The 26,296-nt window shown below is 40.0% G+C and overlaps 1 protein-coding gene across 3 annotated transcripts in view; it reads left to right on the top strand.

Moving 5' to 3' along the window:
• Nucleotides 1-26,296, top strand: part of CTNNA2 (catenin alpha 2) — an 828,797-nt gene that overhangs the window by 748,302 nt on the left and 54,199 nt on the right. For all 3 annotated transcript variants that reach the window (XM_050943344.1, XM_050943345.1, XM_050943346.1), the window contains one exon: nucleotides 21,119-21,270. In XM_050943344.1, coding sequence (XP_050799301.1) covers nucleotides 21,119-21,270 — 152 coding nt within the window. The remainder of the gene's footprint in view (nucleotides 1-21,118; nucleotides 21,271-26,296) is intronic.

Here is a 26,296-nt window from a genome sequence, read left to right as displayed (position 1 = left end):
TCCCCTTGAACAGTGTGGCCCCAGGAATGAAACCAGGAAGGTGAACTTTTAGTAGCTCGGCTTTCTGTGTCCCTTCACTGGAGATTAAGGATTGAATCCCAGATTCTGACTGTACATCTTTCAGTATATGATCAGCACTAGAGGAGGCTAGAAAACAAACTTTGTCTCCTCAAAACTGGTGAAATCTACCCTTGCTTTGACCTGTGGAGGGGCGTTTCAAAAGAGGATTTAGTATTTGGGAGCATGATCTGCACATAGTAGTATATACCCTGCCACTTAACCCTAATCAGCATACATCCCCTAAACACCTCTCTGGCTTATATTTGGATATACCCAGAGAAAGGAGATGATTGGGACTAGAAAGCTTATTTTATGAGAAGAGACAAACAGAACTTGGCTTGTTTAGCCTAGCAAAACAAAGGCTGAGAGGGGATATGATTGCTGTCTATAAATACATCAAAGGGGCAAAAACAAGGGAATGAGAACAGTTATGGAAGTTTAAGGACAATGATGGCACAAGAACAGATGGGTAAAAATTATCTAGGAATAAATTTAAGTCGAAAATTAGAAGGTTTCCAGCCATCAGAGTGAGGTTCTGGAACAGCCTTCCAACAAGAATAGTAGGGAAGAAACAACCTAAATGGTTTAGGATGGAATTTGATACATTTATAAATGGGAGTATAAGATGGGCTGCTTGTGCTAGCAGATGATAGGATTTCATGGCCCAGGTCGTCACTTTCTAGTCCTGTGTTCCAAGAGAGTGAGAATCTGGCGTCTATGCCTTTGAAGATGCTGGGATGGTCATCCTCTCACTATAGTGTGATTCCATAGAAAATCTTTGTATAGTTCTTAGTCAAGGAAATACAAGAGGATCAGAAAGTGGTTATTTTAATTCCGTATTTATTGCATAATCAATACAAGAATGAAGATTTTTAACCATAACTTTAGAAAGGGCATTTCATGAACAAAATAATGTAAACTCTAGCAATAAGCAATTGTCATGGATTCACAAAAGGGAGGTATGACCTGTCCCATGTGATTGCGTTCTTGGGTCAACAGACTTTCATAAAACCAGCAAAATATACTGAGCGATTTCTGAACAATATGAATTAATTGTTAAAAAGAACAAAATTAATTTTAAGACTTTTATTATGCTAACATTTCTGGCACAATTTTATGTAAAATGTGTTCAATTAATCTTCAATAGAACTAATTTACAATGATAAAAACATAAAATGGATCTACAACAGGGACATTAAATACTTACATTGCATAGTTAACTTGTTCTTTAATAAAGTCTGAATTGTAACAGAGTGCTAATTATATTAAGTGCAGCTTTTCCAAGACCTTCTGTGAGATCTGGGAAAAATTGGACCTGGTTACTGTAATATAGAGAAAAAGGACTCCAAATGACAGATACTGTATTTTAAAGCCTGCATTTCAGTTCATTCTTCTCGCTCTCTCTCTCTCGTACTTATATGTCTCCTATAACTGTAGTATCTTAGCAACTCAGAATTCTTAATATATTTATCCTCGCAACATCACCATGAGCACATTGCTATTAACTCCTTTTACTTGTGGGGAACTGTGGCATAGAGAGACACTACATGCCTTGCACAAGGTCACACAAAAAGTCTCCGGCAGAACAGGGAATTCAACCTTGGTTTCCTGATCACTAGGTTACCACCCTAACTGCTTCATTCTTTAGTGGAAATGTCCTTTTTGCAAATTGTATATCTTGAAGACAACACAATTAGGAGAAACAAAAGCAATAATCATATTAATACCGCTTTTGTCTGACCAAGTATTGGACCATTTCTCAGTAGATACTAACGTGATTCACAATGGCATCGTCACCTCCAGACTACAAAGGGTGTAACGGAGACCCAAAGGGTGAAGAGATTTTACCCCAGTCACTGTGTGAGTTAGCGCTAGAGCTGAAATTGGAACCCAGTTCCCTAATTCCAATCCCCTGCTCCATCCTCAAGATCAAAGTCACTATTTATCTTATTCTGATAAGATAGAAGTAGATTTGTGACTATAAATTCATAGACTTTAATGCCAAAAGGGACCATCATGGTCTTCTAGTCTGATCTCCTGCATATTTAGGCCACAGAACCTCACCCACCCAGTCCTGTAGAAGGTGCATAACCTCTGGCTGAGTTACTGAAGTCCTCAAATCTTGATTTAAAGATTTCAAATTACAAAGACTCCACCATTTACTCTAGTTCAAACCAGCAAATGACCTGTGTCCCTTATTGCAGAGGAAAGCAAAAACAAAACACAAACAAAAAAAACCACCCCAACAATTCAACCTGGAGGGGAATTCCTTCCCAACGCTAAATACAGTGATAAGTATACCCTGAGAATGTGGTTAAGATCCACCAGCCTTACACCTGGGAAAGAATAGAACATAAGAGCATAAGAATGAGCATCTAGCCCAGTATCCTGTCTTCTGACAGAGTCTGGCACCAGAGGCTTCAGAGGGAATGAACAGAACAGGGCAATTGTTGAGTGATCCATCCCCTTTCATCCAGTCCCTATATCTGGCAGTCAGAAGTGCAGAGACACCCGTAGCGTGGGGATTTTATTCCTGACCAACTTGGCTAATAGCCATTGATGGATCTACCCTCCATAAACTCAGCTAATTCTTTTTTGAAACCAGTTGAACTTTTGACCTTCACAACCTGCTCTGGCAACAAGTTCCACAGGTTTACTGTGCATTGTGTGAAGAAGTATTTCTGTTTGTTTTAAATCTGCTGCCTAATAATTTAATTGAGTGACCACGGTACTTGTGTTATGTGAAGGGGTAAATAACACTACCTTATTCACTTTCTCCACACCAGTCATGATTTTCATGACCTCTATCATATCCCCCCTTAATCGTCTCTTTTCTAAACGGAACAGTCCCAGTCTTTTTAATTTCTCGTCATATGGAAGCTGTTTCCTAATCATTTTTGCTGTCTTTCTTTATATTTTTTTCAATTCTAATATAACTTTTTTGAGATGGGATGACCAGAACTACTTGTAGTATTCAAGGTGTGGGCGTACTATGGATTTAAATAGTGGCATTATGATATTTTTTGTCTTATCATCTATTCCTTTCCTGATAGTTCCTAACAATCTGTTAGGTTTTTTTTTTTCACTGCCGCTGAACATTGAACAGATGTTTTCAGAAAACTATCTACAGTGACTCTAAGATCACCTTAGCAGCTAATTTAGACTCCATCATTTTATATGTCTGGTTAGGATTATGTTTTCCAATGTGCATTACTTTGTTTTTGTCAACACTGAATTTCCTCTGCTATTTTGTTGCTGAGTCACCTAGTTTTGTGAGATCTCTTTGGACAGTCAGCTTTGGACTTAACATCTTCAGTAATTTTGTATCTCCAAACTTTTGCCACTTCAATGTTTCCCCCTTTTCTTGATCACTTCTGAATATGTTGAACAGCACAGATCACAATACAGATCCTTGGGGCACCCCACTTTTTTTCTCTCTCCGCTGTGAAAAATGACCATTTATTTCTACTCTTTGTTTCTACCTTTTAATCAGTTATTGATCCATGAGAGGACCTTCCCTTTTTTTCCATGACTGCCTATTTTGCTTAAGAGCCTTTTGTGAAGGACCTTATCACAGGCTTTCTGAAAATCCAAGTACACTATATTCACTAGATCACCTTTGTCCATGTTTGACCCTCTCAAAGTATTTTAATAGATTGGTGAGACAAGATTTCCCTTTAGAAAAGCTATGTTGACTCCACCCCAATGTATCATTGTCATTTATGTTTCTGATAATTCTGTCTTTTACTATAATTTCAATCTACTTGCCTGGTACCAAAGTTAGTCTACCAGCCTGTAATTACCAGCATTGCCTTTGGAGCCTTTTAAAAAAATAGGTGTTACATTAGATATTTGCCATTCATCTGGTACAGAGGCTGATTTAAGCAATAGCTTACATACCACAGTTAGCAGTTCTGCAATTTCATATTTGATCTCCTTCAGAATTCTTCCATGAATACTATCTGATTCTGCTGACTTACTATTATTTAATGTATCAATTTGTCCCCAAACATCCTCTATTGACACCTCAATCTGGGACTATTCATTAGATTTATCACCTAAAAAGAATGGCTCGGGTGTAGGAATCTCCCTTGCATCCTCTGCAGTGAAGACCCATGCAAAGAATTCCTTTAGCTTCTCTGCAACAGCCTTGTCTTCGTTGAGTGCTTGAATGTCCCGTGGCCCCACTGATTGTTGGCAGGCTTTCTGCTTCTACACGTTCTGACTGCAAGTTGTCTTGTCTTCTCTTCTCACTTGCAATCTTCTGATAGTCCTCTTCTATGTTCTTGGGACTCCAAACTCTGGTTATCTCCATGGTCTATTCCCCTCTCCTTGTAGGGCTTTTCACACTTTCTCTTCTTCCTTTCTTTCCCATCTTCTGTTACTGACTGCCTCTCGGCTCCATTTTCTGACTCATCAAATCTATTCCTCAGGTCTATTTCTCCTTCACTAGCCAGTCTTTCCCTCTTTTTTGTTCTCATAGTCACATGCTTGCACTAGCCACTTTCCTCATCACCTGCTCAAATCTCCTATGAAACTCAACCATAGTTTCTAGCTCCATCTCCTAAAATTAGATCTTCTCTTCCATTGGATCTATCAGGTGGCACTTCAGATGTACAGGTGTGGCTCCTGTGCTGCTGGCTGGCTGCAAGGAAGCCACATCTCCTAATCAAGGTTCAGCTGTAATCAAAGGCTCTGCTTCCCTCAGTACACTCTGTCCCCTACCAGACTTTGCAAACTGAAAGCAAACCAGCAAGCAGACTCTTAAGTACTCACTCACAGCCACTATGGAACAGGGGTTTGCTTGCCTCTGTTCTTCTCCAAGAGATCTCCAGTCAAACTCCTCTGCTTTCAGCTCTCTCTCTGCTGGCCCCTGGGCCACTGCTCAGAAAGCAAACCACTGAAGAATAGGAGCTGCATTTCAGTGGAAGTACACATGACTGTGAGCCAGAAAACAGTAACACAGGCACACTGGCTGTGTGCAAGTCTGTGGAGCTACACTGATTTCCACCAGGTGAGCATGTGGCTCATAGCATTTTGTACTGCTACAGTGCAGCGTTTTTTTTCCATCTGCAGTTCTCAAAACACATTACAAAGGTATGATTAGTCTTGCTTTACAGATTATTATATTGAGACAAAGAAGGGAGAAATGACTTGCCCAAGTCACATAATGAGTCAGCGGATGAGCTGAGAGGAGAGCCCCTGCGAACTCAGTTCTGTGCCCATAGGCTCATATTCCCTCCAGGTCTGGGTTCAACAAAGTCACAAGTTGTTGATTCTGTGGGGCCTTAGGCAAAATCCCTTAACAACTTTTTCCTTTGATTTCCTCATCTGTGAAATGATGATATTACTATCATATCTTACAATGGGGCTTAATTTAGTAATGTCTGGAAAACACTTGGCAATCCTGAGAAGATGTGATAGAAGGATAAAGTGTTATTAGTATATAGGGACAGATTCTGCCCATAGACATGCATGTGGGATCCTAGTGGATTCAATAGCTATGAATGTGAAACACTATGGTAAGTCCCTAATCTTTTTTAATTGAACATTTATTCATTTTTAAAGAAAGAGCTTTTGTAGTCTCAGGGAAACTAATTAAAATGATAATAGTGAGAAAAAATAGAACTGTCACTTCCTTGATTATTATTATTTACTCTTTGAGGGCTCAGCTCAAGAAATGCATCTGGCTGTTGAGCTGTAAAAGCCCAAATTGCAAAGTGTAGTTTTTCAGGGATACCAGAGCCTTGTGCATTTTTTTAAACTGGGTGTTCAAAGAAATACTGGGCCAGATCCAACATAGCTCCACTGAAATTCAGTGTAACTATGCTGATTTAGACCAATTGAGCAGCAGTATGGTGAGATTTTTTGAAAACAGATTTCATATTTGATGTGTAAACCTCTGTTGATTTTAGGGAACTGACACCTATTTACATAAGATGTGAATTTGGTACCTGATATCTAGATTTCATTTAATGATCTCTTTTGAATAATTTATAACCCATAATCCATCCTTTCTTCATTTTAATTTAATGGTGATTTTTTTAAAAAAATCTCCTGATATGGGTAGGGTTTTTTTGTTCAGAATTTTTTTCTTGTTGTTATATGTTTCATTTTTTCATTGCTTCCTTGGCTATGTTTAGTTGACTGGTGACCTTTATTCTTGTGCTTGTTAGAGCCTGTTCTGATCACATTTATGCCCCCAGTGTCTTTGATATTAGCATTAATTAAGGACATGCTGGTTAAATCCTCTTGAATAATGACATGGTTTCATATCCCTTTAAAAACAAAGCAGATGCTTGACTCCCACTTCGTGACAGTTGCAGAAATCTAAGACAAAAACCATGAAACCGTAAAATCTAAATGACTTCTGAGAAATATAAAAGCAAAATTCATATGGCTTTCAATGGATGTTAATTGTTATCTGCATTGGGAAAACAAGGCCCCAGAGTTTAATCTTCTGTTTTGTCATGTACCGCATTCTACAACTGGGTATGGATTTTAGTTTTCTTTGTATTACAAGCTATTCCCTGTATAATTAGTTCTGCTTTCTCTTTACAACTAATAGAACAGAATGTGGTTATTAAGAATAACTATAATAACGTAAAATCTCTCTCAGATGTATTTGCCTTTGTGAGCATTGTGTTAGTATTTTTTTTCACATATATGCCACTAATTCCAATGGATAATAGGTGTAGCTATCAGTTGCCAGGTTGTTATTGTTTGTGGAATAAAACAAATAATTATTATTTTATTTTTATTTTGCAAAAAAAATTCATTTCTATTTGCCATATTGCAATATTATTATGTATCATTTATATAGCACCATCAATGTAAAAAGTAAGATAAACACATACAACATGACCTTGCCAGAAAGGGCTCAAAATCTAAAAATAGAGAGCGAACACCATACAGTTAACACAGGTAGAATTAGGTGGATTTCCATTTGGATGTCAGTCAAGCTTGGCCTTGTAGAGCATATGGCTCTCTAGGAGTGGTTTGAAAGTGAGCAAAGGACACTGGTCCAGCACTCATTGAAATCAATGGAAAGAGTCACATTGACTTCAATGAGCATTAGATAAAGACCCTGGTGAATATTGACATCGAAGCTGTTCAGACCCTAGGGATGTTGTGGAAGAAGGCAAAGATTGTGGAGCAGGCAAAGGGAATGTTTGGAGAATGGCTAAGCAGAGCACAGGGAATGAGCTTAGATAGAGTCTGAAATGAGGCCAGAGCAGTAGAATTCTTCATAAGTCAGAAGATTGAAATGTATAGGGAAGGACCAGGGGAGCCTTTGCAGAGGCTAAAAAGAGAAGGAGAACGAATGGGGGAGTGAAGGAGAGAAACGGTAGGAATAGGAGAACATGTGCAAGAGAGGTTTACTAAGAAATATGGGTGAAAAGGAAAAGTCAAATTTTTGAGATGTGCATCATAAGAGAAAAAACAACATGATTGCTGAGGGCTTGGCCATGCAGGGAGAAGGTAAACAAGACTTCAAAAATGCCCCCATGATGAATTAACAGGAGTAATAGTGAGTTTTGTCAGCAGTGACAGAAAAGAGGGGACCGTTTGGGAGGAAAGAAGATGAGCTCCATATTAGATGTGGTGGTGGAAGAGATATCAGATTGGAAGGCAGAGTTACAAAATTCCAGGATGGCGAATATTTGTAAGTGATCAGTATTAATTTCTTATTTTGTTGGTCTTCAGTTGACCATATTTCAGTTTGGGAGTTTCATCACCTTAAGATCCAGAGGCTCTTTTTCCAAGAATTCTGAAGGAAATCAAGAACACACTGAACCATGTTTTTAAATGCTTTGATGAACCAAGGACTAAAGATCTAAGTATCTTAGCAACTAACAGCCGTATCTAATTTATCATTCCAAACAGCTGTTATACTAAAAGACTAGAGGATATCCAACATTATACCCGTATTTCAAAACAGTCCTTATTGTGACCCTGAGAATTATAAACTAGAGAGTACTATGCTTCAGTACTATGAGGAATAGATTGGAAAACTATTCAACATAGAGTTATAAAACAAGTAAATGAGTCCCACAAGAGACTGATAAATCAACGGGGCTTCTGTAAGGTTAAATTATACTTTCCTTATCTGTTATCATTGTTTAAAGAATTTTAAAAAGTTAAATGTAATATAAAAAGAGAATCAGTGGATATAATGTAATTTATTTAGATTTTTAAAAGATGTTGATAGTCTTTCACAAGAGGCTGTTTAGGAAACGGATAACCAGGGGGTGAAAGTTAAAGGCCCTTGGTGGATTAAGAAAAGTTTAAGAGATAAGAAGCAAAGAATAAATGGCCAGAACTCAGCATGGAAAAAGATTAATCCTGTGATGTCCTGTTCTGTTAGCACTGTGGCCAGTGTGCTATAATATATTAATTAGCAGGTCAATAGTGAGGAAGCAAAATTTGCCGGAAGGAAAATACTGATATAGCTGTCAAGGCTAAGTAAGAAGGACCCCAAGAAAGGTAATTTTATTCAATTTCACAAAATAGAGAAGTGATTTAAACTACTTGTATGCACACTGATGGGTTCTGAGTTGATGTAACCTCTCAGCAGAAATATCTAGTTATTATTATAGATATCTGTTCAATGCACAGTAGCAGTCAGCCCATGGATAAGATGTTAGGCTGTACATTAACGAGGATATTCATGAATACCCTGAATACTGCTTTCAGTTTTGTTCACCACAGCTCAAAGACCTAGAAGAAATAGTAAAGGTCAAGATTAGAGCTGTGTGAATATCTGATTTCTTTTGGTTCACTAGCAGTTCCAAAAAAAAAGTTGTTTGGGGTCAAACTAAAGCTATTTTTTTTCTGAATGATTGGCAAATCATTTGATCTGAAACTAACCATTTTGTTTCAGGCCCTTTTAACATTTTTTAATTAACAAAAAGGAAATAAAGAACTAGATTTATGAAATGGAGGAGAAGGTGGTAGGCTTATACCCATTAGCCTAGATGTTAGGATATTCACCTTGGATGTGAGCGGTCCAGGTTTGAATTCCCACTTTGAGCAGGAACTTGTACCCAGCTCTTCTTCCCTCCCAGATGAGTTCTCTAAGCACCAGATCATAGTGCATTCTGGGGTAGGTAGCTCTGTCAGTCTCTCCCTATTGCAACTGTTCCCCTTTGGAGCCATAAATAAACATTCATTGCAGCAGGGAATGGAACCCAAATGTCCCACTGTCATAAACAGATAGCTAAGGGTTAATGTCTCGTTCACCTGAAGCACCTGACCAGAGGACCAATCAGGAAACCGGATTTTTTCAACTCTGGGTGGAGGGAAGTGTGTGTCTGAGTCTTTGTTTTCTGCCTGCCTGCTTTCTCTGAGCTTTGGAGAAGTAGTTTCTTTTTTCTAGTCTTCTGTTTCTAAGTGTAAGGACAAAGAGATCAGATAGTAAGTTATATGGTTTCTTTTCTTTGGTATTTGCATGAATATAAGTGCTGGAGTGCTTTGATTTGTATTCTTTTTAAATAAGGCTGTTTATTCAATATTCTTTTAAGCAATTGACCCTGTGTTGTATCATCTAATACAGAGAGAACATTTGTACTTATTTTTCTTTCTTTTTATATAAAGCTTTCTTTTAAGACCTGTTGGAGTTTTTCTTTACTTCAGGGAAATTGAGTCTGTACTCACCAGGGAATTGGTGGGAGGAAGGAATCGGGGAGATCTGTGTGTTGGATTGCTAGCCTGATTTTTGCATTCCCTCTGGGGGGAATAGGAAAGTACTTTTTGTTTCCAGGATTGGGAACAGAGAGGGAGATTCACTCTGTTTGGGTTCACAGAGCTTGTGTCTGTGTATCTCTCCAGGAGCACCTGGAGGGGGGAAGGGAAAAAGGATTATTTCCCTTTGTTGTGAGACTCAAGGGATTTGGGTCTTGGGGTCCCCAGGGAAGGTTTTTCAGGGGGACCAGAGTGCCCCAAAACACTCTAATTTTTTGGGTGGTGGCAGCAAGTACCAGGTCCAAGCTGGTAACTAAGCTTGGAGGTTTTCATGCTAACCCCCATATCTTGGACGCTAAGGTCCAAATCTGGGACTAAGGTTATTACATGGTGGCAGCTGGTGGGAGATAGACAGAATCCAGAAGCCAGTAGAAATATTATATTTTTCTTTTCTCTGCTAAGGGCTTTTTAGCAGAGAGAAGCAGTTGGTTTTAAAAGGGAACCAGAGAGAATTTTTTTTTCTGCTCTCTCTCGCAGTTTGTGGCTTGCATGTTAAGGGTCTTTTGTCATGCAATAGCCCTCCCATTAGGAGGCAAGTACCAGCACTTATAGGCATGCAAATAAAGTGGTTTTTCTGGTTTCCCTTCATTGAACATTAGCTAGAGAGAGAAAAGGAAAATTAGCTAAAGGCACTGTTGCTAGGCAGACTTCAGGAGGCAACAGAGAACCTGCAGTTCAGAAGATAAACACCGGAGGGCACCCCAACACAAGAAAACAGGAACCATGACTTCTAAGGCAAAAATTGACGCCGAAGAACAAATCAAAGAAGCTGAACACAGGCGACAACTGGAAATAAAACAAAAAGAGATGGAGATGAAAGAAAGAGAAGAACAGATCAAAGAGGCAGCCTACCAAAGAGAACAGGCAGCCAAAGAGGCAGCCTACCAAAGAGAACAGGCAGCCAAAGAGGCAGCCAAAGAGGCAGCACACAAAAGAAAACTAGAAGAAGAAGAGATGGCCTACCGAAGGAAACAAGCAGAAGATGAGTTGGCCCACAGAAGGAAGCAAGAAGAAGAGGAGGCGGCCCACCGCCGAGACATGGAAAAACACCAAAAAGAAATGGAAAAACAACAAAAAGAAATGGAAAAACAACAAAAAGAGAATGAAGAGAAGGAAAAACAGAGAAAACATGAACTGGAGATGGCAAAAGCTGGGCTGCCTGTGCCAGCCAACCCTAACAACCCGGCGCCAAATATTGCTCCACAGCACAGAAAATTTCCCACCTACAAGGCAGGTGATGACACCGAGGCCTTCTTGGAAAACTTTGAAAGAGCCTGTCTTGGGTACAGCATCCCCGAAGACCAGTACATGGTAGAATTAAGGCCACACCTCAGTGGACCTTTAGCAGAGGTGGCAGCTGAAATGCCTAAGCAGCAAATGAATGACTATAAACTTTTTCAAACCAAGGCCAGATATAGGATGGGGATAACCCCAGATCATGCCCGTCGGCGCTTCAGAACCCAAAAGTGGAAACCAGAGGTGTCATTTCCCAAACACGCCTACTACATTGCAAAAAACTATGAGGCCTGGCTAACAGGAAACAACATTCAAACCTTGGAAGAACTGAACCTCCTCATACAAATGGAGCAGTTCTTGGATGGTGTTCCTGAAGACATCACACGGTACATACAAGATGGAAACCCCAAGAATATCGCTGAGGCGGGGGAGATTGGAGCCAAATGGATGGAACTGGCAGAAAGCAAGAAAGCTACTGTCAAGGGGAACGATTACCCCAGGGGGCACACAGACCATAAACCCTACAACCGAGGACAGCCAAAGACCCCACATACCACCCAAGTAAAGCCACAGATACCCTACCCTTCAACCTCACCAGTCTCCAGTAACTCACCTCGGCCCAGTGACCCATCAGATGGAAGATGCTTTAAGTGTAATGAACTGGGACATATCAAGGCCAAGTGTCCCAAGAACACCATGCGAGTGCAATTCATTACACCACCATCACACCAAAGATCCCCAGGCCCGGATGCCTCTCAAATACCCTTGGAGCGAAGGGAAAATTTGAGAGTGGGCGGAAAGAAGGTTACTGCGTGGAGAGACACGGGGGCACAAGTGTCAGCTATCCACCAATCCTTCGTTGACCCCAAATTCATCAACCCAAAGGCCAAAGTTACAATTTACCCCTTCATGTCACAAGCTGTAGACTTGCCTACAGCTCAACTGCCTGTCCAGTACAAAGGCTGGTCAGGAAGGTGGACTTTTGCAGTCTATGACAATTATCCTATCCCCATGCTACTGGGGGAAGACTTGGCCAACCAGGTGAGGCGGGCCAAGAGAGTGGGAATGGTTACACGTAGCCAAACCAGGCAAGCTTCCAGACCCATTCCTGTCCCTGAACCGTCCACAGAGGCCCCGTCTGTGTTACCAGAGACCCAGACAGAGGTAGTGGACCCGGATTCCATGCCTACCACTGAAACAGCCACAGCATCTCCAGTCCCAGGCCCGGAACTGGAACAGCAACCAGCACCAGCAAGTGCAACTACATCTTCAAACTCAACGCCAGAGGGCGCCAGCGAGCCAAAACTGGCAGAAGCAACAGACAGCCATACCCAAAAGGCTCAGCCAGAGCCTGAAATACCCTCAGGTGCACCAGCGGAGAGCGGTTCACCAGCAACGGAAACAACCCCATCACCTACATCGCTTCCAGAGGGACCAAGCCCAAGTCCACAGTCTGAGGAAGAACTGGTGACCCCAGACTCAAGGGAACAGTTCCAGACTGAGCAGGAAGCGGATGACAGCCTTCAAAAAGCTTGGGCGGCGGCACGGAGCACCCCACCGCCTCTCAGCTCTTCTAATCGATCCCGGTTTGTTATAGACCAAGGACTTTTATACAAGGAAATTCTTTCTGGTGGACACCGGGAAGAATGGCAGCCGCAAAAACAGTTGGTGGTTCCAACTAAGTACCGGGGGAAGCTCTTAAGCTTAGCCCATGATCATCCCAGTGGCCATGCTGGGGTGAACCGAACCAAGGACCGGTTGGGGAAGTCCTTCCACTGGGAGGGGATGGGCAAGGACGTTGCCAAGTATGTCCGGTCTTGTGAGGTATGCCAAAGAGTGGGTAAGCCTCAAGACCAGGTCAAGGCCCCTCTCCAGCCACTCCCCATAATTGAGGTCCCATTTCAGCGAGTAGCTGTGGATATTCTGGGCCCTTTCCCAAAAAAGACGCCCAGAGGAAAGCAGTACGTACTGACTTTAGTGGACTTTGCTACCCGATGGCCAGAAGCAGTCGCTCTAGGCAACACCAGGGCTAACACTGTGTGCCTGGCCCTAACAGACATCTTTGCCAGGGTAGGTTGGCCCTGCGACATCCTTACAGATTCAGGGTCTAATTTCCTGGCAGGGACCATGGAAAAACTGTGGGAAACTCATGGGGTGAATCACTTGGTTGCCACCCCATACCACCATCAAACCAATGGCCTGGTGGAAAGGTTCAATGGAACTTTGGGGGCCATGATACGAAAATTCATCAACGAATTCTCCAATAATTGGGACCTAGTGTTGCAGCAGTTGCTGTTTGCCTACAGGGCTGTACCACATCCCAGTTTAGGGTTTTCACCATTTGAACTTGTGTATGGTCACGAGGTTAAGGGGCCATTACAGTTGGTGAAGCAGCAATGGGAGGGGTTTACGCCTTCTCCAGGAACTAACATTCTGGACTTTGTAAGCAACCTACAAAGCACCCTCCGACACTCTTTAGCCCTTGCTAGAGAGAACCTAAAGGATGCTCAAGAAGAGCAAAAGGCCTGGTATGACAGACATGCCAGAGAACGTTCCTTCAAGGTAGGAGACCAGGTTATGGTCTTGAAGGCGCAACAGGCCCATAAGATGGAAGCATCATGGGAAGGGCCCTTCACGGTCCAAGAGCGCCTGGGAGCTGTAAACTACCTCATAGCATTTCCCAATTCCTCACTAAAGCCTAAAGTGTACCATGTTAATTCTCTCAAGCCTTTCTATTCCAGAGACTTACAGGTTTGTCAGTTTACAGTCCACCACCTCCAAAGAGAGTGCCCTAACCACTAGGCTATAGAACCATTTTCTCACTCTCTGACTATTCAAGAGAATTGGGCACCACAAAAAATTAGGACACTTATGTCCTAATCTCTACATACGTCAGTTCTCCATCTGTAAAATGGGGATAATAATACCATTTTACCATCTCAGCATATTGTGAAAATAAAATTCATTAATGTCTGTGAAGGCATTGATTATATGAGGATGAGTGCCATAAAAAAGCCCATGAGGAAAGTTGTAATTCTGTACTGACAGCAAGATGTGGTAGGTGTGCAATAAGGCGTGGAGTCATGCATTGAATGATGCGGACAAAACAAAACAAAATATTGAATAGCTACCCACTCTGTAGCATCCATGCTTTGGACCAAATGGGGCAGTGGTGCTGTTGAAAAAGTAGTATATCCTAATGTTTGGCATAAGGCCCATGTATAAGGGGCCCAATTTAAGGTTGCATGGTCATCATTAATATTGGCATTTCCCAAATTATGAGTACTTAACTTTGCAACCTCAACATATGTTTTTTTGTTGGTTTTTGTTGTTGTTTGTTTGTTTGTTTTACCATTTTTGATATGTGTATGTTTTATATATATATATATATATATAGCTAGATATTGATATAAGGCGGGGTTTTGAAAGCTACTTAGATGATTTTGATACCAATTTCCGTTCATTTTTAATTGGCATTGGTCATCCATTAGGCACTTTTGAAAATCCCAACCATAATAAATACATGCATATGAATATATGTATTGAAGGCACACTACCAAGACAGTTTTTCTTATATTTCAGACAGCATATTTGTGACTGGACTCAAAGCACTTGAATGACATCTGCTTGTTTGAAAAACTAACAATGTAACATACTGCACAGTAGTACTTTTACAGTATTACGGTAAAAAATGTATGTTTTCTTAATTATCCACATAAGGATCATGAGTAGAAATTTTGTAAGTTACACTTATACAACTCTTATACTGCACTAAGATGTAATATTGAAATATTAAATATTTATAATCTGACAAAGAATTTACAGTGCTTGTGGAACCAGACTTTGACAAACACCTCAAGCTAAATACGGTGGTATGTTCAATTCCATATTAATTCCTCAGGTCAGATTGAGAATCTATGCCATCTTTTACAGAGAAGGCCTGACAACCCATTGGGATTACTTTTGAAATACTTATTTAAAATACTTCAATTTCCCAATAGACTGTTGTTTTCTCAGCTAAGTAAATTAATAATTAGGAAAATACCAGTTAGACAAGGAGAAGCTGTATTCTGAATTAACATTTTTTTTCTGTGCTTCGTGACATCAGTGCACTCTATCCCCCTTTAAGCTAGACAGTTATTTGTCTTCCAAAGACAATAATTTACTAGGCAGTGGATCATTTATGGAATTTTGCTTTTTTAAACTCTTCCTCTTACTTCTTGTTGATAACCCCATTGACCACCGTAAATAATTGTGGTCCATCCATCCATATGATGTGCACATTTATAGTTCTTTATGCAAATATAAATCCTTTGGTAGGATTCCCAAATATCTATCCCCGAGCAGCACAACCACACCATTTCTGTCTCATCTCGGGCTCCATCAGGATCTACTATGTTATTTTATGGAACAATTAGCATTTTGATATGGCTCAATGTAAATGTATCTGTGAACAAAAAATGTAGGCCAGACTAACAGGAAGGGGGCACTCTATCTCAGGAATCAGTGCCTCTGAAAAAGATCTGAAGGTTATGGTGGTTAATCAGCTGCACATGACCAACATCTCCCTGTGATGTTGCTGCTGAAAGAGCTAATTCGATCCTGAGATGTATAAACAGGGGAATCACTAGTAGGAGTAGAGAGGTTATTTTACATCTGTATGTGGCACTGGTGTGTCCATTGATGGAATACTGAGGCCAGTTCTGATGTCCACAATTCAAGAAAGATAAATTGGAGAGGGTTCAGAGAAGAACCATGAGAATGTTTGAAGGATTAGAAGAATTATAGTGATAGACTCAAGGAGCTCAATCTGTTTAGTTTAACAAAGAGAAGTTAAAGGGGTGACTTCATTACAGTCTATAAGTACCTATGTGGGTATGTGGGAAACAAATATTTAATAATGAGCTCTTCAGTTTAGCAGAAAAAGGTATAGCATGGTCCAGTGTGTGGAACAAGCTGAAACTAGACAAAGTCATACTGGATATAAGGTTTCAGAGTTGGAGCCGTGTATAAGGTGTAATTTGTTAACAGTGAGAGTAATTAACCATTGGAACAATTTATCAAATGTTGTCGTGGATTCTCCTTCACTGACAATTTTTAAATCGAGATTGGATGTTTGTCTGAAAGATCTACTCTTGGATTTATTTTGGGGACGATCTATGGCCTATGTTATTCAGGAGGTCAGACTGGATGATCACAGGGGTCCCTCCTGGCCTTGGAACCTATGAATCATAGAAAGGAAAGGTGATTCAGTGGTTAGAACACTAGCATGGGTCTGGGAAGACCAAGATTCGTGGTAATTATAATGTATTATGGTATTGAGAGCCATATGTGTTCTGTAGATAGAAATCAGTCAGTTTAACTGTGTAAATTCCATAAACTGATATTGTTCTAATGGTATCAATGATAAGTTCTCAAACAAAGCTTGTATTTCTGATCCTGAGCAATAACACTGTTATGTGACTTGAGTCTCCTATGCTTCTTTCTAGAAATGTGTACATTTGCTTCCTGTGAAAGAGAATTGAATTAGCACCAGTATATCAGGAAAAATCACAAAAATGATACTATAACTTTAATGTGAAGGCAATATTGTGTTCAAACCAAAAAAAAAAAGTGGCATAGTTAAAATACATTTTTTTAAAATGTCAGGAAATACAAATATTAAAGTTCTTCTGTCAAAATTAATTCAGACATCTTGCACATCTTGTGTATTGGATACTACACGTAGAAAAATAAACAGAAGTTTCATAATCTGCATATGAAACAGAAAAAAAAAGAATAGGGGTTACATACAATTATGTGCAACATGGCATCATAAGCATTGCTGAGAGGACTTTAACTTTTGCTTTTCTTGACTTTTCTTTAATTCTACAACATCAGCGTTAGACATTTTCTGTATTTATTGTAATTTGGTTTACTTGGAGTGTTTTGGAAGCCACCTTTGCAGAAAAGTTTTTACACTGTTATCTACTGGATCAACTAACTTGTTGTGTTTCTGTTAATAGACCTCAGTCCTGCAACATTTACGCATGTGCTTAAATTTATGCACGTCATTAATGCCAGGTGATGTCAATTAGGATTACTCACATATTTAAAGTTAAGCACATTTGTAAGTATTTGCAGGATCACAGCCTGAACCAAAACCCAGGGGATCTGATCTGATCTGAGCTTTTGAGAAAATTCAGATTTGTCTGTGAATTCAGAATCGGTCTCTTGCCTTTTCTCTATACTAAATAAACTGAACCAATCCCTTGTCTCACTCACCCATGAACTTCAAATCCATATCCAAATGTTTGTGGTTCCAGCTGAATTTTGCTTTTGACTTCTGCTGTCTGCAGAGGAAAATCCTAGTCTCTGTACATGTGAGACTGAAATACAGAATGTGGGTTTTATAGATGCAACAACGGTATGTACTTGCCAAATATCACTGTCACAGAGTTTTTCAAGTGTGGCCTGAAAGCCTGAACTGGAGAGCAATGAGTTTCTTGCTTCAATTTCCAAAACATGTTACTATGCTCAACAATAATGTATGGCTAGAGAAACAATGGTAAATAAGACATTATTTGTTTGTGTTTTTTATGCTTGTCCAACAACATCAGCCACAACTAAAGCATCAATTTAAAAAGGCATTTTGTCAAGCAATCAATTCTAAATTTAGTTTAGTAACTTTCAGCATTTAAAAAAAGGCAAATTAAAGTGAGTGTGATAGTTGACATTAAGGGACAGTTTTCGCCAGGTGTGGCAGAGTACAAATGGTTTGAGAGGGTATAAGTAGCTTTTGTCACAAAGCTGCCAACCACAACTGTGTATTTCGTGCAAGGACTGCTTCTGGCTAATGCCATCCCAAAAAGTCTTTAAACCCTGCTGCTTATAGAGGGGTAGAGCACAGGGGTGCTTCCCAAGATAACAAAACATGTCTCTTTGTCCATCTCTCCTGGCTAGATGTTTATGAGTCTGTTATAAAGCCTCTGAACTAACAGCCTTAATTCTCCAATTGCTGCCTCATTTGCATTACCACCCAGAGAGAGACCATCTGTGAGGCTTGAACCCAGAACAATCTCTGAATTTAAAGGTGGGGACCCCTACTGCTTGAGCTAAGGAAATGTGTCCCTTAACTTAGAAACAATAGTAGCAGATCCATAAACTTCTACACACACTTTAGCCAGCATAGGGGGAACAGAGACTTTCACTGGGTTAATGTGGGTAACATGCTTCCACTAGCTGAAGAATTTGTGTGAACGCAATGATCCCTATGCTCCTGTGAGGACAATCTAGCTCCTGTGTGTCCTATCACAGAGCTATTGCTCACTTTAACAATTTAGTCCTAAGAAATGCATAATAATGGGTTCTGTTGCAGTATATTGGGTAAATATGTGAGTTTCATACAAAAATTCAGTATGCAGCTTATCTATGGTGAGAAGTGCTTCTTACCATGTACATTGCTGAACAAAGCAGGTGCAGATGCCTTTTAAATGTTTTAAAGTACATATTTCCATGATACCAGAGGAGCAGTCATGATTTATCAAGTAAATAATCCCTTACAAATACTCCAAGGCAATATGCTCTGAAGTTCACATATGTAAAGCTACAATTTCAGTGAGTCTCTTCTTATGACCAGGCTAGCTGGAAATACACATTACAGAGTTCCATCTTTTTTAATTTCCATACATCAGAGTGTATGGATCAAGTGAAGCTTTAAGAAAAAAAACCTATATAAATAAATATAGCCCAGCTATAAGTATAAATTTCATTATATATTACAAGCAGCGGGATGAATTACAACGGAGAAATAAAGTAGCAAGAAAACATATGTGGGATTAGTTGGGGGAAAAATCCCATCGATGAGCAATTTTTGGCCGTGCACTAGTTTCCTTAAGGAAGCAGTAGATGCATCTTAATTTGATTCACTTCAAAGTGAATCAGAGAAAGCTTTCAGATATATAGTGGAGAAGAATCCTGCATTGTCTGGATTAGGTAACCTTATAGGTCTTTTCCATCCCTAACTTATATGTATTAAAGAAAGCTCCACTATCCTCTTACATAAAATATATTTTGGGGTTTGGCAGAATAAACTGTATTTTGAGTTGATTTATTCTTTTAACAGGTTCCACTAAAGCGAGTCGTGTCTAATGAATACCAATTAATATAAGAGTTTCTCGTGCCAAATTCAGATTAGAATGAATAAATTAAATCATGCATAAAGCTCAGAAATGGAAAAGATGAGTCTGTGGTTGCTATCGGTTTTTCTTCTAAGTATAAGAGATCACTTCTCCCAGTAGTATTGATGGGAGTTTCTCTTGCATACAGACTGCAGGATGGGCTTGTGGTGAGAAATAAAGGGGACGAAAAAGAATAAAATAGCAGGAAAAGGATTAGATGTTATTGTAAGGTCTTCGGAACAGGAACTGACTTTTTGTCATTGGATTGTACAGCACCTGGTGCAACAAGGTCCTGGTCAATGACTGGCGCTCTTACATGTTACCGCAATTCAAATAATAAATAATTATTATCTATATGTGAGTAAAGATGGCCAAATATTTAGAAACCTATTCACCTCAAGGTCCATGAAATCAATCCATTAAATCAATGGGAACTGATCAGGTCATGCATTGCTTATATTTGTTATATATTATTTTTGGCCCCAATATTACAAACATTTATGTATGTGCTTAACTTTAAGCATTTGAATAGTCTGACTGAAGTCAACAGGATTACTCATGTACTTAAATGTATGTAGAATTTGGCCTGAGCTGAAAAAAGAATTGATTTGGGCTGCCCAGAGGATTCAGGGGGCCTCGGGTCTTTGGTGGCGGGGGTCCTTCTGCTCCGGGTCTTCAGGGCATTTCGGCAGCATGTCCCAGAGCAAGTGAAGGACCCGCTGCCAAACTGCCACCGAAGATCTGGAGCAGAAGGAGCCCCTGCTGCTGAATTGCTGCTGAAAACCCAGAGCGGAAGAAGCTCTGGGTCTTCGGCAGCAGGACCTTCACTTGATCCAGGTGTGTTTGGCGGCACTGAAGGACCTGCCGCTGAAGACCCGCTAAAAACTCTCATGGGGGCCCCTGAGGAACCTGGGGCAAATTGCCCCACCCTCCAGGCAGCCCTGGTTCTGGGAACATTTGCCACTCTGCATAGAACCCAATGATTGAATTCAAGGGACTGTTTGTGACAATCTTTTGCTCCATGGTAAATGCTTGTGGGAAATAGGGTTGCCACCCCTCCAGGATTTTCCTGGAGTCCCCAGGAATTAAAAATTAATCTTTTAATTAAAGCTTATGTCATGTGTTGAAACCTCCAAGAATACGCCCAATCAAAATTGGCAACACTAGCAGGGAAGCACCCTAAGATTTTCACAGTTACTCCAGTAACAAAAACTGTAGAAGTGCCTATAAACTACTAAAATAAATAAATAATGAGTATATTCATTATGTGTGTATTCTTAGAGCATACATATACCCCAGTCATTAATACCTGGAAGAGATTGTTAACTTACAGCCGCTGATATCTTTCATCATGTAAAGATTACTATCATGAAGAACCAGGGTGCTGTCTTACATACCTTCAGAAATATCATTTACCGCATTTTTGCAGTCTAAGAATGTTTTTTTGGGGAGGGACTTTTTATTCATTGTGAGTTATGCTATGGTTTGTTAACTAATATGAATTAATAGGAGTAATAGCAAAATCACATTTTGGTCATTTTGCATGAATAACATTGTATTAGCATAAATTCCAAGTTGTAATTTTCTAGGCATGCTTTTGGTTATACTTAACTGACATACGAAATTAGTTAGAGACTTTAAAATGTCAATGAGTCATTCTTTGCTAAAGAGTTGTTAATTGTTTGTCATATAATTACAGGTAACTATATTGTTTTCTTTCTCTCACAAAAATGTGACAGAAAGCCTTGCCCTCCTGTAAGTCAGCAAAAATCCAGTCTGGGAACCTTTCTTTCAGTGTCTTGAAACTATGACAGCAGCATGTTCCATGCCCGCTGGAAAGTATTTATGCCCAAGGGCAGGGGAAAATATACATGAAAGAAGGTCTGTAATCATACTGCCTTTCATTTTGTTTAATCTAGTTATGCCACGTTTTGCTGAACAAGTTGAGGTTGCCATTGAAGCTTTGAGTGCGAATGTCCCACAGCCATTTGAAGAGAATGAATTCATAGATGCCTCCCGCTTGGTTTATGATGGAGTTCGTGACATCAGGAAAGCTGTTCTGATGATAAGGGTATGTAAGGCACCTGGGAAATAAAAGTTGGTGCTTAAAGGAAAGTATTATAGAAGACGAGAGGAATATAAAAGCTGCCTGGCACCTACATTGTTTTATAATCAAGAAGAATCATTTGACATGGAAATGAATGTAGGACAAATGTTTGTACAGCAGAAAGATCTTGTTAGTAAAGAGATTAGATTATGTTAACACTTGTATGTGAGTCTGAGGTTTGTTAAAGTTAAGGAGCAGTAGCAGAGGCTACTGCTGTATGTCGTGCTACTAGGTTTCACAAATAGCTGTCTGTGCACCTGAATTGTAACATATTGCACCCTATTCTTCCAGTCTATGGCCTCATTAGAACAGAGTTTGATATCTGATGTTGCATAGGTTTTAGTTTATGTAGCTCTGTGTTTCCAAGGAAATAGGAAAAGATGCACCAAAGATATTTTTGTTAATTATCCAGGGTAGGATTTGATCACATTTCTCTGTAGATGCAAGGCCTAGTACAATAGAATTATTTCAATGTTAGTGCAATTGTTTTGTTAAGATCTTAATTGTTTGCATGGAATATTTTATTGTTAATCTCTGCATGCATCTAGGTGAATGAGGTAGGTATTGTTAATAACTAAATGAGAAAATAAAAATGCCTTGCTGCTCCACAGAACTTCCAAAAGGATGGTTTAAAATGTTTAAGCAGGTAAAGAAAGTGCCATTTGAATGTTGACTAGCCAATCAATTTGATCAGGCATCCTTTTTATAATAAGCTGAGCAACATACTAATTCAGAGACTAGGTCTACCTGGTTCTTTGGTGTCACCACAGCCACATCATAAAGAGCCTGGCCCTAAGAATAACTGAGCTCCTGTTTGTAAACAATGGGATGTGTGACTTCATAGGACCTGTCAGGATCAGGCCTCAGGCCCAGTGAAAGCCATGCAAACACAGCAGCAGTGAAAACACTTTGCAGAATCTGAAACACAGCAAAATAAAAAATTTCCTATTTAACCAACTGGCAGCGTTGAAACAACAGCCCTCACTTTGAGCAGCTTTCAGCAAGCCGGTAACCATGCTTGGTGGCTGTGACTATAACATGGCGCTGATGAAAACCCTGGAAGGATTGGGGCAGTCATTTTTTTTATTATTATTATTCATCTGCCACTATCTGCTACAAATGCAACAAAAGTTATTTAGACGCTTAACTTTATATCTGCAATGCATTTAGGTTCCTTTCCAGTGCCTAGTGTTAAACCCAGATAGCTGGGAATGTAAGCTTGCAGAGGCAATCCTTCTCCTAACAACAGGCATATGCAACCCCATCACATGAGAGGGAAACTAGAGGATGCTTATGTTACAGGATCAGACCCCTCTGACTGTCCTCTTTCCCCTTGTATAAGCTGTCACAGATATCAGGCCTTTCAGCTACCCCCTGCAGAAGCTCCTGGTTTCCAGTTCCTCCTCTTGCACAGCAGGATTATACCAGATGTGTTACCAAGGCCACCTGCACTCCTACAGTGGAAGGAGCTAGATTTTTTCTTAGCAGTAAAATACCATTTTTAATTCTGGATTCACATCATATTTATTTTTTTCCTTATTACCCTACTGACATGTTAACCACTAGCCTGGAAAGCAGATCAGCATGCAGGCCTTGTGAGCTCTGAAAATATCCCAATTTACGTTTTCCATTGTATCATTCTGCTGCTTTTCAGTGCTGCATGTAATCCTAGCTGGTGAATTCTGCAGAGGCACTTTATGAGGTCAGGGTAAACACTTCCTTCCAAACTTTAACAAAGGTGTGGAACCTGATGGGCATTCCTCAATTGGGCAAAACTCACACTTGTTTTGTCAGAGCAAAGACGGAGGGATGGATAGATTATTTTGCGAGTTCAATGGGGCAACTCAAAGATATAAATTTACATGGGTCCATCTTTGCAGGAGCAGTCTTACTTATAGCGATAGTGGGTACAAAATATCAGATGAAATGTGATTTTCAGTCTGAACAGTTTTTCTTCAGCGTATGCATCCAACCAGCTGCAAGGTAGGAGAAATTGACTTCTGTAAATGATATTGGGTACTGGCAGTGCTAATTTTCCCACACTGCCTTGCTTGGTTTGCTTCATTCATGATATGAGGAGTCAATCTATATGAATAAAAGGGTACTTTAGTCATCAGTCTTGACCTCTGCTAAGATTGCCAACAATGAGATAGTAGGATTTTCTTGTCAATTTACCTATCCTTTAGGTACCGAACAGATACATTCCAAACTATTATATATTAATGACAAGAGATCCAGAATCCAATAATAATAGTAAGAGATACAGGACCATGGAAATAACCTTGTATTGCAATTAAATGCACAGTTATGAAGGCTTACTTTAAAAACAATCTCTGAAGTATTTCTACCCAGTGATGAAGTTAGTCTCACATACCCCTCTGATTTGTGCTTTAAACCTTCTCCCAGGATTAAAATGACTTGTAATCTTGTCGGAGCATCTGACAGAAAAAATTATCATTCCCACAGTAATTGGTGATGTGCATGTCACAGAAGAATGGAATTTTCTGAGCTAGTCAGCTCATTCCATGGAAGAAATAAATTTTAAGCTAGTTTTTCTTTGTATTACTGGTTTTAATAAACTAAAGAAAGGGAAAGAAATATTTTTTTCTTTATTGTCCTTATGGAAGAGAAAAGAGAACCATTACACTATTGGGGAATATTAATATAGTTGGTATAGAAAAAAATCCTTCTTCCAAGCTTGAAAAAATACTGATGATGGCATAAATGTAAGAATACAATTATGGTAGCTAAAAAGAAGATAGAAAATAACTTAATTCAGCCATCTATCACTGTCTAGGGATCCTGTTACACATTGGTTTTTTTTCATTGCTACTGATGAGTTTTCCTTAGTAATGGGAATGAAACTCATTGTACGGTTAGTAACTGCCGCAACAGCATCTTTTTCATGTTTGAGTGGCCAGGAGGTTGAGTCTTTTGCTCTCAGATGTGAATCTTTCGCGATCATCTGTGCGGCTACATCCTCAATTTATCTGGAAGTGGAGCTGGTGCAGAATTTGATCACCAGCTTTTTAAGCTGTGTGTCTTTAAGCATATTACACCAGTGTTCTGTGATCTGTGATCTGTATTGGCGGTTTCCAGGTTTAATTTAATGTGTTGGTTTTGACCTAGAAGACTCTAAATAGCCAAAGATCTGTTGCGAGACTGCCAGTATCAGGTAATGTTCCAGTCAGCAAAGGTGCTGCTAGCAGGACATTCTCTATTAGAGCCTCTCAGTTATGGAACTAGTTCCTTCTTGGTCCAAAATACTGCAGATTTGACCCTCCAAGGAATGCTCCAAGACCTTTCTTTTCCCCCTAGTTTTTGGAGAGTAGGAATATTCTGAAGGTGTCTGGTTATTGATGGGAGAATAGAGTAATTTATTTTTTGTCTTTCTTTTTTTCTTGTTAGGAGGGTTAGACTGGCTTGTTGGAGTTACAGCAATGCTGGATTAGTTATAATAATTGCATTTGTTACAGTTGTCAAATACATATAAAACTATGGCTGGGAGGTTCTTTTGTCTTTATAAAATATATGTAAACTGATAAAAAAACAAACACCCTTTTCAAATCTGCTCATATAGACTTTTTTTTTATTTTCTGATGGATGCACAGTTTTTCCCTCTGGTTTATGGTGAGGCCGGCCACATGGAAGGTAGAACAAACTCATATTGCTGAAGTTTATTTTGCTTCCATTGCAGTTTGCTAATGTAGCCTGATCTTGCTTTCCCTGCCTCCAACAATTGATGCAACTTGGACTTAATATGGGTGTCTTACTGGTGCCTATAGTGTAACCCACACACCTCCCAGGTGTGGGGCTCTGTCCAATCTAGTTGCATTTAGATGAGGCCACTCAGAGACCACTTAGAGAGAGATAAAATGAGTCTGTTCTACTGCCTTAGCTAAGAGGCAGGTGGCTTTTAGCTCATGCACTAGAGGCTTATGCATTAAGCTCCAGAGGTCTCAGGTTCTATCACGCCTGCTGTCAACTGGGGTCTGTCAGTGTTAGAAGAGCAACAGGTTCAAATCCTTACAGGATTTAATCAGTCCTTCATTCTTCCAAAGTAGATTAATTACAGTCCAGACACTGTTGTGAGCCTTGGAGATTAGATTTTAAAAACAAGATCCTGTCTGCTGTGCACAGACATTAAAGACCCCGTGATACTTTTTGTAAGACACTACGTAAGGAGTGTACTTTAAAAGTCAAAGTACATGTTATATAATAGTGTGGTTTGTATCCCTGTGCCTTGTCTCCAAGCAAATTGAAGAGAGAGTTAGCATTCAGAGGCAGGGCCGGCTCCAGGGTTTTGCCACCCCAAGCACCAAAAAACTCCCCCAAAAAGCCACAGTCGTGATCAGATCTACCACCGCCGCTTCAGTCTTCGGCGGCAATTCGACAGCTGGTCCTTCGCTCCCAGAGGGAGTGAGGGACGTGTCACCCCTCTCCGTTGGCCGCCCCAAGCACCTGCTTGCTGGGCTGGTGCCTGGAACCGGCCCTGTTCAGAGGTATACCTAAGAGATCAGGCTGTGGGAAAGCAATGTTGCAACAGTAAATTACAACTTAAAGAGTCAGCCAATGAGTCAGTTTTAGGCCCCAGTTTTCAAAAGTGCATTCACCCTTTTGTGCATACCTGACGTGGTGGGTGTAAAGTTGGGCACATGGAAAAATGTGTAGGCAAATTCAAATGTGGGCCTAAAACTAGCTGATCGCTACTGTTGATCTTAATGCAGAAAAGAAACAGCTTTGGAAGAAAATGAGGACATTTAATCCTCCAGAGTTGAAAACCCTTAACAGAAAAGGGATGGATGTGTAAATCTAGCTTGGGGCTAGATCTGAGATGTGTATGGAGGAGATATTTAGGTTCCATATAACCACTGTAGAATATTGTTACACAAAAATACCTCTATTAAAGTGTCCCTTGTTTTGCATGACTAGGGTTCTTTTTTTGGGGTGGGAGGGGGGTTGTTTTTTTTTTAAACCCACCACCTAAACC

Source organism: Gopherus flavomarginatus, chromosome 3 (genome assembly GCF_025201925.1).
Source record: "Gopherus flavomarginatus isolate rGopFla2 chromosome 3, rGopFla2.mat.asm, whole genome shotgun sequence".
Lineage (NCBI taxonomy): Eukaryota > Metazoa > Chordata > Testudines > Testudinidae > Gopherus > Gopherus flavomarginatus.
This window is presented reverse-complemented; position numbering and strand designations above follow the sequence as displayed.